At 47.2% G+C, this 16710-nt stretch overlaps 1 protein-coding gene across 1 annotated transcript; it reads left to right on the forward strand.

The window, feature by feature from the left end:
* Positions 1-5998: 5998 nt before the first annotated feature.
* Positions 5999-6967, forward strand: SPATA12 (spermatogenesis associated 12). The gene is given in 6 exon segments (XM_069541077.1): positions 5999-6023; positions 6026-6112; positions 6115-6177; positions 6180-6314; positions 6826-6890; positions 6893-6967. Coding segments are annotated over 6 exon segments (450 nt in total).
* Positions 6968-16710: the final 9743 nt, after the last annotated feature.

Below are 16710 nucleotides of genomic sequence, written 5' to 3' on the forward strand. Positions count from 1 at the left end.
TGTTTCCTGCAGTGCTGTTTAAGAGTCACTCCAGCTCCCTAAGTTAACTCTCTCTCCTCGAAGGACTCAGGCGGTCATTTAAATATTTTCTGACTCACAATGCTGGCCAAGGATTAGCAAGCCCCTGCCCAGCCCAGAACACATGAAATATAAGCAATTTGTTAAGAAAACCACTTGACTCTGCAAGACTGCACAGGGCTTTTGTAAAATTAAAGCCAAGCTGGAGAGAAACAGTTTTTCCACCCCCCTGGGAGATGTGTCATAGAGAAAGGTTACACAAGGTCAGCTAAGCTGCACCTTCTGAGACTGGAACCTCACTCAGCTCTATAACACGCTTCCTTGTTTTGGGGTTGGGTTTTATCACTGTGTTTTTCCCCTAACTTTCCAGGTACACATGCATGCACACACACCCCTCACTGAAGAATGGAAATGAAATCCCTATGAACTATTCTAACAGCTTAGGTAAAGGGAATCTGTTAAACCAAAGGAGTTTAGGTTTTGAAGATCTCAAAATAATTCTATTGCCTATAAGTTTTTCCCCCTCCAGAAATGAACTAAAAACTCAGCCCAAATTTTTTTTGAAACAACAGGGGTAATTCCATCCCCTGCAACACACACACATACACACACACATGCATTAGCACTGTTTTGTTTAAAATGGACCTCCTCATCCCAGCTGAGAGTAAGCTGAGGTGTGAGTGGATGTGCAGTTTCCAATGGAGTTCCCAGGGTGTTCCTTAAATTCAGAAAACCAGATTCCTATTGATGCACATGTAGGTGCTTTGCTTTTTATTTCTTCTTCCATGAGAATACAATCTTGGACTTGTGCCAAAGCATTACATCTGGAACACATAAGTGCATGTAGGGGTGTAAACTAATCTTTTAACGTGTGATAGTATTCCTTTCTTATTTTTATTCCATTCTTCAAACTATGATGGGGGGGGACAAAAATTGCTTTAGCATCAAAACTCTCCCCTTAAATGAAATCCTACCTCTTTGCCCAATAGATAAAACAAATTAAAATGCAGCCTCACTCCAATGCCCTCCACCACACCCTGGTACCTCCAGGGCTGTGGGGGTCCCTAGTTCTCACCACACTTCTCAAGGCATGGAGGCAGGGGAATATGGGAGGATCTCCAGGAATCTCCATCATGCCCTCAGAGTAAAGGGAAGCCAGGTCTGCCATATGCTCAGTCAGTGCCAGATGCACTTCCATTCCACAAATTCAGGCATTAAATATTGTATCCAAGGTCTTCAGCCTTAGATTAAACACTACACTATATTGTGTCACTATCTTCAACAAGGAAAAGAGATGCTGATGTTCCTGGATTTTTGTCTGTACAGCTTGAAGGATGGGCCTCTGAGTGTCTCTTCAGCAAACGATGACTGGGGGAGCTGAGTGAGTGATGCACCCAGTAAAAGTATTTCAGGACTGGACTTAATATCATTGAGGTGGCAAAACCTCCCACTGACCTGCAGACTCAATACAACCCCTGTCAAATTCTTTGCTGCCTTTTTTGCAGAAACTGACAAGTTGATCCTAAAATTCATATGGGGACCCAAAATAGCCAAAACAATCATGGAAAAGGACAAAGTGGAAAGATTCGTATTTCTCGATTTCAAAACTTACTACAAGGGTATAGTAATCAAGATAGTACCAACAATGGTACTAGCACAAGGACAGACATACAGATCAATGGAATAGAAATGAGAATGCAGAAATAAACACGTTTATGGCCTACTGATTTTTGACAAGGATGTCAAGACAATTCAATGGGAAGAATAGTCTTTTCAACAAACTGTGCAGGGTCAACAGGCTATCCACATGCAAAAGAATGAAGCTGTACCCGTCTACCTCACACCACACCTAAAAATAATGTATCAAAGACCTAAATGTAAGAGCTAAAACTATAAAATTCTTAGAAGAAAACTTAGGCATACATCTTTATGATCTTGGATTAGGCAAAGGTTTCTTAGATATGACACCAAAAGCACAAGCAATACAAGAAAAATAGATAAATTGGCTTCATCAAAATTAAAACCTTGGGCTTCAAAGGACACCATCCAGAAAGTGAAAAGACAACCCACAGAATGGGAGAAAATGTTGAAAATTCATGTATCTGATATGGGACTGAATCTAGAATATATAAAGAACCCTTACAACTCAATAGTAAAAACACAACCCAATTTTTTAAATAGGCAAAAGATCTGAATAGACATTTCTCCAAAGAAGATATACAAATGGCTGATAAGCATATTAAAAGATATTCAATCAACACAATATTGAAGGAGAACAAAGTTGGAGGACTGAGGCTACCTGACATCAAGATTTACTATAAAGCTACAGTGATCAAAACAGTGCAGTACTGGCAAAAGAATAAACAAATAAATCAATGGAACAGAATAGAGAGCCCAGAAATATAGACCCTCATAAATAGAGGCAACTGATCTCTGACAAAGGAGCAAAGGCAATGCAATGGAATAAAGACCATCTTTCAACAAATGGTGTTGAAACAACAGCACATCCACATACAAAAAAAGAAAAAAAAAATCTAAACATAGACCTTACACCCTTCACAAAAATTAACTCAAAATGAATCACAGACCTAAATGTAAAATGCAAAAGTCTAAAACACCCAGAAGATAACACAGCAGAAAATCTAGAATACCTTGTAATGGTGGTGCCTTTTTAGATCCAACACCAAAAACACAATCCATGAAAGAAATAATTGATAACCTGGACTTCACAAAATTTAAAATTTCTGCTTTGCAATAGATAATACCAAGAGAAATAGAAGATAAGTCACAGAATGGGAGAAAGCATTTGTGAAAGACACATGTGATAAAGGACTATTACACAAGATATACAAAGAACTCCTAAAACTCAACAAGAAACAAACAACCTGAATCAAAAACGGCCCAGAGACCTTAACAGACACCTCACCGAAGAAGATATACACATGGCAAGTAAGCATATGAAAAGATGCTCCATATCATCATATGACAGCAGGGAAACACAAATTAAAACAACGAGGATACCACTAAACACCTATGACAATGGCCAAAATACAAAACACTGACAACACCAAATGCTGACAAGCATGTGGAGCAACAGGCACTCTCATACACTGCTGGTAGGAATGGAAGATGGTACAGCCACCTTGGAAGACAGTTTGGTGGTTTCTTAAAAAACTAAGCACTCTCTTACCATATGATCCAACAATCACACTCCCTGGTATTTACCCAAAAGAGCTGAAAACTTATGTCCACACAAAACTTCTGCAGGGCAGAAGCTGAGACACAGATGTAGAGAACAAACGTATGGACACCAAGGGGGGGTGGGGATGGTGGTGGGATGAATTGGGAGATTGGGATTGACATGTATACGCTGATGTGTATAAAATTGATGACTAATAAGAACCTGCTGTATAAAAAACAAAACTAAACTAATACTAAACTTGCTTTGGGTTATTTGTATGGAAATATGTTAATATAAATGTTTCAGACGTTACATGAAATTCCTAAAAATCTTATATGTTCTGGTATAATAAGTCATAATTCTAGTTATTACTTTAAAATGTATATCTCAAAAAAAACCCTGCACATAGATGTTTATAGCAGCTTTATTCATAATTTTCAAAACTTGGAAGCAACCAAGATGTCCTTCAGTAGGTGAATGGAAAAATAAACTGTGATATACCCAGACAATGGAATATCATTCAGTGCTAAAAAATGTGTTATCAAGCCATGAAAAGACATGGGGAACCTTAACTGCATATTACTAAGCGAAAGAAACCAAAATGAGAAGGCTACACACTGTACGATTCTAACTACATGACATTCTGGAAAAGGCAAAACTGTGGAGACAATAAAAAGATCAGTGGTTATGGTGGAGGGTGGAGGAAGGTATGCACAGGGAGAGCACAGAGGATTTTTAGGGTAGTGAAATACTCTGTATGATATTATAATGAAGGATATATGTCATTGTACATTTATCCAAACCCACTGAGAGTAGAATACCAAGAGTGAGCCATTAGGTAAACTATAGAATTTAGCTGATTATGATGTGCCAATGCCGGTTCATCCTTGGTGACAGATGTACCATTTTGGTGGGTGCTGTTGATAATGGTGGAGGCTATGCATGTGTGTGAGCAGGGAGTATAGGAGAAATCTCTGTACCTTCCTCTCAGTTTTATTATAAACCCAAACTGCTCTAAAAAATAAAGTTAAAAAAAGATATTTAACTAACCATTAGGGAAATGAAAACCAAAACCACAATGAGATACCATTTCACACACACTAGAATGGCAATAAGCAAAAAGATGGACAGTGACAAGTGCTGCTGAAGATGTGGAGTAATTGGAACCCTCATATACCACTGGTGGGATTGCAGAATGGTACAGCCACTATGGAAAAAATTCCTCAAAATGTTAAACATTGAGTTACCATCTGACCTGCAATTCCACTGCTGGGTATGTACCCAAGAGAAATGAAAACCTATTTCCATCCAAATTTGTACACTCTTCCCTGGGGAAGGGGAGAGCCAGGGCAGGTAAAAAGAAGACAGCATATGGACAGAGAAAGTGCTCTTGTACATATGGCTAAATGAAGAAAAAAAAAAGGCTGGAGAAGAATAGATAAAAAATGAGCAATTATGTTGGTTTTTAAAGATATACACAGGTACACACATCTGTACGTAAGAATGTAAGAGAAATACACAGCCAGCTGATCATAAATGTTCTTTCTGGATGCAAGCCTGGGATGAGGGAGGTGGAATTTCATTTTTTACTCTACAACTTCTGATTTGTTTGCATTTCCGTGTATTAAGAAATAATCAGAGTTTCCTATGCAAAAGAGCATTTCTTTTTCTAGTCAAAAGGGAAGGAAAGACGGAAGAGGCCACTGGAGTGGGCAGTGCGGGAATCTGTGAAAGTGGACAAAAGCGAAAGAGCATTCCAAGTAGTGGGAACAGCAGGAGCAAAGATATGAAAGTGGAAAAGCTTCTGGGGTATTTGGGGGATGTCAGTTCAGCTCTGTTACAGGAGGCAGAGGGTGACTTGGGATGTGGTGTGGTAAAGATGAGTAGGAACGGTGAGTTGAAGCAGCCAAGTTCCAAGGTGTCATATGCCCCTCAGGGACGGAGGGCTATGGGGACATGGGATGGCCACTGTAGGCTGGGGGCTGGGGAGACTGCTGGGAGAGGATGGGGGGCTGTGGTTGGGCAAGAGGTCTCGGCAGTGGTTCAACCTGGCCTCTGTCTCACCATAAACTGACCCCCAACTCCATTATCCAGATTTGGCTCCTAATAAGATCATCTCCAAAAAGAATAACGCCCACGCCAGTGAAACCCCCAAATCTGAATGAAGAACTTCCAATGTGTCTGAGCACACCTCTCCTATTAGGAGCACGAAGCAGTGATGGAGTGACCTGGGTCAATCCTTAGTCACCAGATGACAACCCTGGACAGCCCCTCCCGCATGCAGGCTGGGACGGAGGTAAGCACTTTGCAAATATCTTCTCATTTCATCCTCAGAGCAGACCTGTGAGGTACAGGCAAGCACCACTCCCCTTTACAGATGAGCAAACAGGCCTGGAGAGGTTAGGCACCTTGTCCAAGGTCACTCCACTGAAAATGCTAGAGTGGAGACTGGAACACAGGACCCCAAATGCCATCTCTACAATTTCTATTTGCCTCAAAGCCGGTCAGTGTGCTGCTCCAGCTTCCAGGAAATATTACTGAGCTCAGAACTGGAGATGAATTCAGGGCTTGGGGTTCTATTGGTAGGAACAGCAAATCCAGATCCATAAATTTACCATATGCTGGCTGGAAATGGAGGTGAGGTGTTGGGACAAGGAACCAAGTTGAACTGTTAAATAACTAGCTTGGTCTTTAGCTGGCTGAGCCAGGCAAGACACCAAGCTGCCTCCTTTATCCTCCAACTCTGGCCACGGGCCCCAGCCTGTCTTTCTGGAGCATTCTGGTTTTCACTTGGGCCCCATGTCTAGTTCTGCCCTGACTTTTGGTCCACCTTGGAAAAGTCAGGAGACACCTGGGAAATGAAGGCAATGACCTCCTCCAGCCTTGTTGTTCCACGGCCACCAGAAACCCTGGGGCATCCACCTAACATCGCAACAAACCCTCACTGAGCCAGGGACTGAGCATTTGGCCAGGAGCAGCCTTTGCCTCCCAGAGCTGACATTCCACAGGGATGTGCACAAAAGAGAGGCCTATCTAAGATATATAAAACACCCATCTTGGGACTTCCCTGGTGGCACAGTACTTAAGAATCTGCCTGCCAATGCAGGAGACACAGGTTCGATCCCTGGTCCGGGAAGATCCCACATGCCGCAGAGCAACTAAGCCCGTGCGCCGCAACTACTGAGCCTGTGCTCTAGAGCCCACGAGCCACAACTACTGAGCCTGTGAGCCACAACTACTGAAGCCCACGAGCCTAGAGCCCATGCTCCGCAACAAGAGAAGCCACCACAATGAGAAGCCTGCACACCGCAATGAAGAGTATCCCCCGCTCACCGCAACTAGAGAAGGCCCGCGTGCAGCAACGAAGACCCAACGTAGCCAAAAATAAATTAATTAATTAATTAAAAATAAATAAAACACCCATCTTTCTTTAAATCACTGAATAAATCTTCAGAGAAGATCCTCCTCACCTTCAACTCTCCCAATACACCTGACAAGAGGCCCAAGAAAACAGTTGGCAATTTATTCATCACTCCACACCACAATTGGGTGTGAAAAATGGGTTCCGAAAAATGGGTTCACTAAGAGGGTCCGTGACACAGGACAGTTGCAGAGATAATATGAAGATATTGGTGCTGAGCTCAGCAGCCCAAGGCACAGCCATTCAGATCAACTGTCATTTACTGAAGGCTCTGCTATGTCAGTTCCTTTTCCACAGTATATTCCAACACACACACACACACACACACACACTGCTACAACCAATGAGAATCTTGCATCAAGCCCCTTAGGCTCATGCTCAGTTGTCAAGGCAGCAATTTCAGGAACATCATCACTCCAGGTCCCGCCCTCTAGAAAGGAAGGCACGAGCATCCTGGTCAACCAGGAGAGCACACAATGCTGAGCTCTTACTCCAGTCACCTGCTAGGATTTGGGGAGAAGGTGGGGGAGCTTCTGCCCACACGGCTCACTTCCCCTCTCCCTTCGCCAGGGAGACAGACCATGTCCAGGGCTCAAGAGCTGACTGGCCACACCAGGGGCTTGACCACAACCTTGGGCTTTATATGCATAGAATGGTCTTCCCCAAGACACCCACATGGCTGCTCCTTCTTTCAACTGGGTTTCTGCTCAAATGCTGCTTCCTCAGAGAGACCTTCCCTAACCTAAACCAACCCTGCCTCCATCCCAGCCACTCTGGATCCCCTTCCCAGCTTCATCTCCTTCATCACACTGATCACACTCCCTGACATTATATTATAGGTCTAGTTGTCTGCTGTCCATCTCCATCACTGGGATGTGAACTCCTCAAGGGAGGAACGCTGCTGGTTTCCTTGACTGCTGTGTGGCCAGGCCAGAGCCCTCCCTCCAGAAGTGGTTCTTGAGCTGAGCTAAGTGGCTAAGGCACATGAAAAAAGCAAAACTTGCCACCAAACCTCTCCACAGTGGACCCGGCTCCACTCCCCACAATGGTGACCTCCCACGCAGAAACTGACTCAGTAAGTTAGAATCATATATGAAAACATTTCGTTTTCACTCAAGTTTCATCTTGTATATGTGAGGTGATATGAATCAGGCAATATTTATACAAACCATGAAGATAATGGGTCCAAGGATGAATAATTTTTTTTTTTTGGCCGCACCTTGTGGCATGTGGGATCCTAGTTTGGACTGCTGGGAAAGTCCACCAAGGATTAATTTTTAAAAAATATATCTAGGAAAAAATATATATATATATTTAGGGCCACAATTAATAAACCGATTAAGGAATGAATTGAAAAAATCCAGGGAAAGAACAAAAGAGTGAAAGAAACAGAGCTCCACACCCCATTGTCACCCACCCCTGCTGCCCAATGAGTTACAGGAGCCTGAACAATACCGATCTTGGCCTCGAAAGTTTCTAAACTACTGCAGTTTTCCTTGGTGCCTCTTTGCCTCAGGCCCCCTCAGATGATATACGACTCAGTAGCACACTGAGTTTTGGTCAGGGGCTCAGGAACCTTGGTGATGGCAGAGAAGTAAAGGCAGCTTTCTGGGATGGATGGTGATGGATGAAAGGATCAGGATGCAACGCAGACCAGAAAAACTGGAGCAGTAGCATGCAGAAGCCTGGAGGCCACATCTCATCCTCATAAGAGGGGGTACGGGGACTATATCTGGTTCTCTGCACACCACATCTTTCCTCCACAAGAATGGGCTCTCTCTGGAAGCAACGAGTTCCCTCTCACTGGAAGATTCAAGCCCAGGTTAAGCAATAACTAGGAAGAGGTGTGGTGGAAGTGGTTTAAACTGCAGGTTAAACTATGTGACCTCAAAGGTCACTGTAGCCTGGCGTTGCTGACTAATGGCCAGTTCCTTTGCATTTCACTACTCTCAAACCTCTCCAGACTCGCCTTGCTTCTCTCAGCAGATACTCATTCGTTCAGTCACTCAGGGACATCTATTGAGCACCTACTGTTGCTAGGGGCCAGGGCTCAGCAGTGACCAGGGCAACACACCTACCCTCTTGGATTCTACATTCTTCTGGGTGAAGACAATAAACCCATAAACAGATACATGAGTAAGACCATTTCAGGTAAGCACCATGAGTAAAATACAATGGGGGAATGTGACAGAAACTGCGGGGCTGCTTTGGACTGAGTGGTCAGGGGAACCTTCTCTACAGAGGACACATCTGAGCTATAGGGCAAGAAAGTGCCAGACATGAGAAGAAGTGGTGGAACAGTGTGCACAGCAGAAGGAAGAGCACGTGCAAAGGCCCTGAGAAGTCTCCTGACACACTGAGTTCAAATTCTCATGAACTGCATCCCATCCTAAAGGTCCCACCATAGGCCAACAGTTCCTAACCCCACCGCCTGCCTTCTTTCCCCAAATGACTTCTTTATCAGATTTTCTCAAGTCAAGGCAGACCTGAATTTTCCACTGGAAGGTGTGCTCTGAGCAAGGGCACAAAGGAACATGTGTGCACCTCCACCTACAGGGGCAGAGGTAATGTTGACATCTCGACTCCATATAAACTTGGGCCTGCCCTGTATAGGGAGCAAGAACTTGCATCTTCCCACCAGCGGTTCAGGGCCCACATTTGTGGGCTGCGGGCCTTTTGCAGAATATGATGAAAAGAGAACCCTCTGGAAAAATGTACACCTGTGCTCCAAGCATCTCGCGTGTATTTCAGAAGAGCCGCAGGTTCAGAATGCCTGTCTGTGGTTACCACTGCCAGAAGAAAAAAATAAACTGGTGTGGCCCAGAGACACTCCACTGATGGAAGGGACAATCTGTTAGAGGTGACTAAATGGAAGGGAGGAGACAAGATCAGGCCCTCGTACCCCTAAATAAACTCCCACATTCTCAGAGATTAGAGGATGTCAGCCTATCAGGGGGACCAAGGCCTGAAGGAATTCTGGTGAAACCTTATCCACTCCACCCCAGCGAGGGAAACATCCAATAACACACCCCAGAGCCTCCAGAGAAGGTCCAAGACCCCATTTTCCAGGAGTGTCCTTGACAAAGGTCATCTCTAATCTCACATTCTGAGATACATTTTGCACAAGGCTGGTTAACCATAAGAAGTGTTACTACAAAGTCCAAGTATTTCTAGGCTGAAGGGGACACCGAGGCTACTGTGTAAATAATTCAGGTCATTAGCAGGGGAAGGGGAAGTGCCAAAAGCCTGCCCACCTACCTCACTGCGGAGCCCCATCCTCACTGGGATGCTCCATTAGACGTCAACCAAAATAATAACAAGAAGAACAGCTAACCAAGGTAGAATTTACCTTGTACCGGGCACTACATTAAAACCTTAATCTTACACAACCCTTTAAGGTTTGTACTATTATCATCTCCACTTTACAGGTGGGGAAATTGAGATACGAACAGGTGAAGTAACTTGCCCAAGACTACACAGCTAAGACGCAGACATAGCAAAACTCCTCTTCCACACCCCAGGATAGAAAGTGGTAACACCTGGGTAGTGTTTCTGCTCGTTCATCCACGACAGCTAACAACTACTGTTTGGCAGTTCTCGCTCCCTCCCCCAGCGCTGGAAGCAAGCCTGCTTCAGGCATTAAATGGAGCAAGAGCCCTCTAGGAACAAGCCGCTCTGTTTCAGAAACGTTCAAGCCCATGATGAGGCCGCTGATAGTGCAAGCGCGGCGCTTCCCCGTGGCAAAGCCCCAGGGAACCTGACCAGGTAGGAGCTACCACGTTCAGAAAACAACTCACCTGTCTCTGACTACGAGGGACAGAAGTTCACCTTAACTCTTTGATGTCCGCCTCCCCCGCCTCTATCTCGGGATCCTCTGGCCGCGCAGTTTTAAAGACGCAGCCGCGAGCACTACGGCTCGGGTGGGCCAGAAACCGCGGCCACCGCCCCGCGCGCCCAAAGCCGGGTTCCCAGCCGCGAAATGACCGCAGCCCTCCGGGCCCCAACCAGCAGCGCCCGAAAGGAAGCCACCCCGAGGAAAAGCGGCTGCACCCCAAGACAGCTGGCACCTCGGGAACTTTCGCCCAAGAGTTACCAGAGGACCTAAGTCAGGGTCTCCGGCGTGAGCGGCAGCCGCTCCAGGCTGGTGGTGGCACCGCCTACCTAAGCCGCGCTCAGGGTGCCCGGAGCCAGAGAGCGCACATCGCCCGCTGCGGGCACAGGGATGAGCGGGGACGACTTGGAGGTGGGGGTGGGGTCCCGCTCCGGCACGGTGGGTGAAGGTAGAGAGGAGCCAGCCGGGGAAAGTGTCCCGCTCCGAAGGTCTAGCAGAGCAGCGGGGCTCCAGGCCAGCCGCCCACACTCACCTCGGCGCCCAGCACGGGCTCGACCGTCGAGTCTGCAGGAGCGAACCACAGCTACGATGGTGGCAGCGGAGGCTACGGGGGCGGTTCCCCGGGGCGGGGCGGGGCGAGGCCGGGGGCGGAGAGGCCGAACCGGCCACGTGGGCGGGAGGCGGGCCGGGGACCCCAGCGGGCGCCCCAGCCCGGTGGCGGGGTACCCGGACGCAGTCAGGCTAGGCCGCTGCTCAGCACTCCCTTCCCCGTGTCCTGCCGGCGTCCCGCGGAAGGCTAGGAAGGGAGGGGAGATCTGGCCCCCGGGACAGCCCCCAACGCCTAGTTCGGAGAGAATTTACCGGGTCGGGGAAAGGGTGCACAGCCCAACCTCCCGCTCCCGCTTCCCCCGGGGTGGCTCGCGGGACCGGTATCCGAGCGGGAGAGGACCGTGGCGACCCCGCAGGGGCTGCCCTGGCGGGCAAGCCGGAGCCTGCGCTAGGAGCCCCAGCCCCGCCTACCAGGCTGACCTTGGGCGTGTCGGGTCCTGCCCAAGCCTCACTTTCCTCGACTGTGGGGGTGAGATTGAGGACGAATCCTCGCGCGCCCAGCAGGTTCTCAGGAAACGCCAGCTTGTGGGCAGACGCTGAGCTTGAAAAGATAGCAGCCAGCTGTGGCCTGGGTCTTCCGTGCTGAAATAAACATGGCAATCTAAATACTAAAAGTATTTTCTGTATTCATTCATTCGTTCATTCAACAGATAACTCCTACAGTCCTCAGAACCCCATAAAATCAGGAATAAAAAATGCCCTGCACACTAGTTATGGGCTCTTATGAAAGTATAAACTGTCATAAAAATAAAAAATTCATCAATTGTTTTCACGTGCCAGGTGTGCATTTTAGGTGCTTGATCTACTTTAACGTTCACAACAGCCTTGTGAGGTGTAGGGGTTGTAGGGGCCCACTTCTCAGGAACTGAAGCTTAGAAATGTGAAAGTGAAGCCAGGCCCCGGATAAGAGGAGAGAGCATCAGCTCAAGGGCGAAGGCGTACCCTCCAGTAAGTGAATGGACCAGGCTCTGAGTGGACCTCCTCAACTCTCTCCATGGGGTGAGCTCTAACCCCAACCCCCTCATTCCACCTCACAGGAAGAGGCGGGATGTCGAGGGCTTCCTGTGAGGGACGTGTCCTGGCAGCAGCCGCTGGCATGTAAGTCTCCCAGCCCAGGCCCCTGTGACCAGCATGAGGAGTTCAGACCTTGCTCTGGTGCAGGTTTTCTTCCTTGAAACCCCTGTCTCTCCTTGCAGGCACTCAGTGCTGGGTGGCCTCTTCCTAGCCCACAGCCCACCTTTGGGGCCGGCTCCAACAGCTGCAACTTCATTCCACTACAACTTGATCCCAAACCCAGTGCCTCATGATCCATCCCTTTCCTGTTCAAGGATCACACACCCTCTCCAGTACTCCCACTTCCAAGGGCAAAACCTATATCCAGATCTCCCAAACCCTTTTGTTATTCTCCCTTCTCCACACCACGGAAGATCCCTTACTACAGCCAGCCACGTTTATTAAATAATAATAAAGGGCTTCCACTCCCTCAGCAACCCAGAGCTCGGCAGGCACTTCCAACCCACAAGTCGACACCTGCTATCCTACCCAGGCAACTTTGTCAGAGACAAAAGTTATATTTCCATTAGACTCCATTTAATGATTTGAGCGTCTGCTACATGCCACACGATGTGCCAGACTGTGGAGAACAGCAGTGACTCTGTACAAGATAGACATAGTCCCTGACCCCACGGAGCTCACAGCTGATGTGGGTACAGTCAGACCTATCACTGGGCAGGTTAGGGAGCAGCATGTGGTCAGAGACACACAAGGGAAGTGCTGGCCCTGATTCGAGCATAGAGAGGCTTCCTGTGGGATCTGGGTTGAAGAGAACAGGAGACATGGAAGCCCAGAGGTGGGAGAGCACAGGGCACCCTTCTGGAAGTCCATGGAGAGGGGCAGGTGGGGGGGAGAACAAGGCTGGAGGGGCCTTGGTGGCCAAGATGAGACACTAAACCTTTACCATTGAAAGTTTCAGGCAGAGGTGATGGGTTTGCACCAGCCGCTGAGTGAGGAATGGATGTAGTGGGTGAAAGTCTGCTGGACACAGCAAAGGCAACATGCATTTTTATTATTACTAGGGGCAAACTCCTCTATTTCCTCTGTTTTACAATTCAGGGTTTCTGGAAATTAGAACAGATCTGCAAGGATATGTTGCCTAGAAACATATCAATGTAATCCCACAAGGGTTTATATGCAGTGTACCATGCCCCCACCCCACTCATGCAAGGGGGAGGGTGGGGAGGACTTGGTTCTTGGGCTCAAGTTAGGAGACTGTTGGAGGAAGAGATGATACATCCAAAGGGAGTCCTTTGGTGGGGAGTGTAGAGGAAATAGGCAGGAAATGTGGGTCACTATCCATGGAGTTGGGAAACTGGTGGAGAGGCCAGAAGACACTGATGACCAGCCACCTTTTCTCCTTGAAACAGTTCATGAGCGCCCATTGAATTCAGCTCCATCTCCCCTAACTCTGCAAGAGAGGGTAGAATAGCACCAGAGCTGTCACCTCACTGAGTCATCAATTGGGAAAGCTGAGGTGTCTACTGGGGTCCCCACATGGATGAGGGAGTGATGAGCTGTAACTGATGACAGGCAGGAAAGCCATGGTGAGGGGCTGGGACAAGGCACCAGGCAGCACAGTCGGGGAAAGCAATCTCTTGAGAAGGCACGACCAAGGGCAAGGACAACAGCAATGGAGAGACACTGAAACCAGCAACGCGGGCCATCGAGTGCCCACTGGGTACCTTTAACACTCGTTGTGTAAGGTCATACATTTAAACCCCTCTGATGACATAATACCACTCGTATAACAATGCTGAGAGAAGTATAAAGAATAAGATAAAACCCAACCACAATCACACCACCCAGCCTCTCCCTTGTCATAAAATATTCTTCTACAGCATGATTGTTAAGAGCCGCCTGGTCTGTGGTATGAACGTGCCTCTTCTTATCATCAGTCCCAAATAGTACTTGGTTTGTTCCTCATTCCTCAGTATCAGAAATAATGCTTGGTGGTAAAAATCTATGCACAATTAACTTTGATGCACATTTCTGGTTATTTCCTAAAGAAAAAATGCTAGAAGTGGAATTACCGGAAGGGGCATTAAACTCCTCTGCCCGTAGCAATGTACAGATGCCACCCCCCTCCTTTTTTTTTTTCTTTTGCTTTTGAAAGGTGTGGAGCATCCATTTGATGAAGCAACACTATAGCCTTCTTCCCCAGGGGATGGTGACACCTGTGAAAGGATTAAGGTGTTGATCTCATTTTTCAGACCTAAGCAATGCTCTGCTAGCAGCTAATAAAAGACTTCTTTGAAAGCAAGTCCTTTCTGCTCTCATAATCTGGGTTAGAGGAAAACCTGAGAGGCAAGGCTGAGAGGATAAAGGCTCCATCTGCTTTATCCTCACAACCACCCCATAAGGCAGGTGCATTTTTACCCCCATTTGACAGATGAGGAAACTGAGGACTGGGGAGATGAGGTGACTTACTTGCCCCAGTGCCTGATCAGTGGTAGGGCTGGGGTCCCAAGCTGGTTAAAGAAGTAGAATCCAAGTCCAACCTAGGTGGAAGGCTTAGGCAAGGGGCACAGCTTGCCCTCAAGGAGCAGTCGTACTAGTTGAGCAAGAGGGTCTGGCACATAATCACAGGAGCTGTTCCGGAAGGCATGTGCCAGGACCTGGACTAGGGTGAACAGTGGTCAAGGAAGATTTGACTGCAAAGGAGGGCTGGAGACCTAGAGAAGGAGAAGAAACAGGCAGAAGAAACAGCCTGGGGAAAATGACCCAGGGCAGGACTACAGGAGTAAGGAATTTCAAATTCTGCTATGGCTATAGAGAAGAAAGACACACACAGAGAAAAGAGGTTGGCAAGGGGCTAGGTAATAACTTTGCGTTTACATCCAGGGCTATTGGCAGTTTCAAGCAGGGAGTGACAGCTGATCAAGTAGCCATCTCCTGTGAGGGTCACAGCCCACTGCCCTGCAGAGCTGAGTACTCCAGGAGACAGGAGCTCCACTCCCATCACCTAGCCAACCTGCTACCTAGACCAGGGCTGAGGGAGACATTTAGGGGATCCCACTTTATAACTGTACACTCTTAACCTGCCCCAGGTGACCATATCCCCGAAGGCAGGGGTGCTCACTGTGTACTAGGCTCTGTGCCCAGAACTCTACTTGGCTTCACATTCAAGCCTCACATCAACCTGATTAGGTACTGAGATTACTTACTTCCCAGATGTGGAAACTAAGTCCTAATCAGGTCAAGTGACCCACTCAAGGTCACACAGAAAGCAGCCAACTGAGATCTAATTAATCTCAGCCAACTGAGATTAAAGCCCTGCTTTAATCACAATGGTTTAAAAAATCTTGCCAATAATAATGCACGTTTATACACACGTGTGCAGGATTTTCAAGTACATCAAACTTCAGGTACACTAACCAAAGGCACGACCTGCTTGTATTTGCATTCTGTCACCAGGCATGCTTTGGCCTTTCTTTGCTCTGAGTTCTCCCTGGCCTGGCCTTGCCTGGCCTGGTGGGAAACGTCTATGGTTTGTCTGGAAGCTGACATCTGCCCACTCCCTGGAATGTTTCTGACCAGCAAGAGCAGGAAAGACCAGGAAGAGCCATCCTCATCCTGGAGGACCATTACTTTATCTCTGCCCCCCTCCAGCTTCTAAAACTTGGAAAATTCCCCTGAGCACGAATTGATAGTCAGTTAGAGAAACAATCCCTGCTTTTGTTCACATCCAGAGCAGGGCGTGGTCATCTGGCACAGGGACCTTGAAGCAGGAAGTTCAGAAAAATGTCTGTCTCTATAGGGGCTGAAAGATGACTAGGGAAAATGGAGCCTGGTAAATGGGACATTAGCAGATCTGAGTACACAATCAACTGTCACAGGCTCTGTACAGTCAACTATTAAGACGCCCAGGGTTCCTGCCTTTAATTTTGCTAGGAGGACCTCCCCCTCCCCAAGCCCCATCCCTTCCTCCCAAAACAGTCAGATGCAGACCCACCCTCTTCTCTTAGGGGAAAGAGATGATTTAACTTCGCACTTGACAAAATCCCTGGGCTGAAGCTCCCATCAACAGGGAATTGTCTCCCACCCATGTCCATATGGCCCCCAAATAGTCCAAGACCTGCTCTTCCACAAAATGAATAATAGCCACTACCTACCATGTGTCTAGCACTTGCCAAGCATGGCCATGGGTGCTTTATAGACCCCCCCCAGCTCATTTAAGCTTCACAATAACCCAATGTGGTGGGTATTAGTCCCATCTTACAGATGAAAAAACTGAGACTCAGAGCAATTAGGTGATTTGCCCACAGTTCCATACTTATAAAGAGGTGGAGTCAAGACGGCAAGGATCTTGTATATCTTATTCATTACTGTGTCCCCAGTACACTCTTTAGGCTCTCAAATACAGTAAATATTGTCAAAGATTTTATCACCTATAAATGTGAAAGATGGTGTAAAACCCCTCCAGAAAAGAGGCCAGGGAGCCAAGCCCACTGATCTTGCATTATTTTTCCTTAATCTCAAAGACGAGATTTAAATTTTATATCATTGCAAAAGGCCTTACCCCATGTTTGTATCCCTCCCTCCCTCCACTGCATCCTCTATCTATCCTATTCTTGGACCACTTCTGATTCTGTT

The sequence above is a fragment of the Delphinus delphis genome, chromosome 10, assembly GCF_949987515.2.
Source record: "Delphinus delphis chromosome 10, mDelDel1.2, whole genome shotgun sequence".
In the NCBI taxonomy this organism is placed as follows: Eukaryota; Metazoa; Chordata; class Mammalia; order Artiodactyla; family Delphinidae; genus Delphinus; species Delphinus delphis.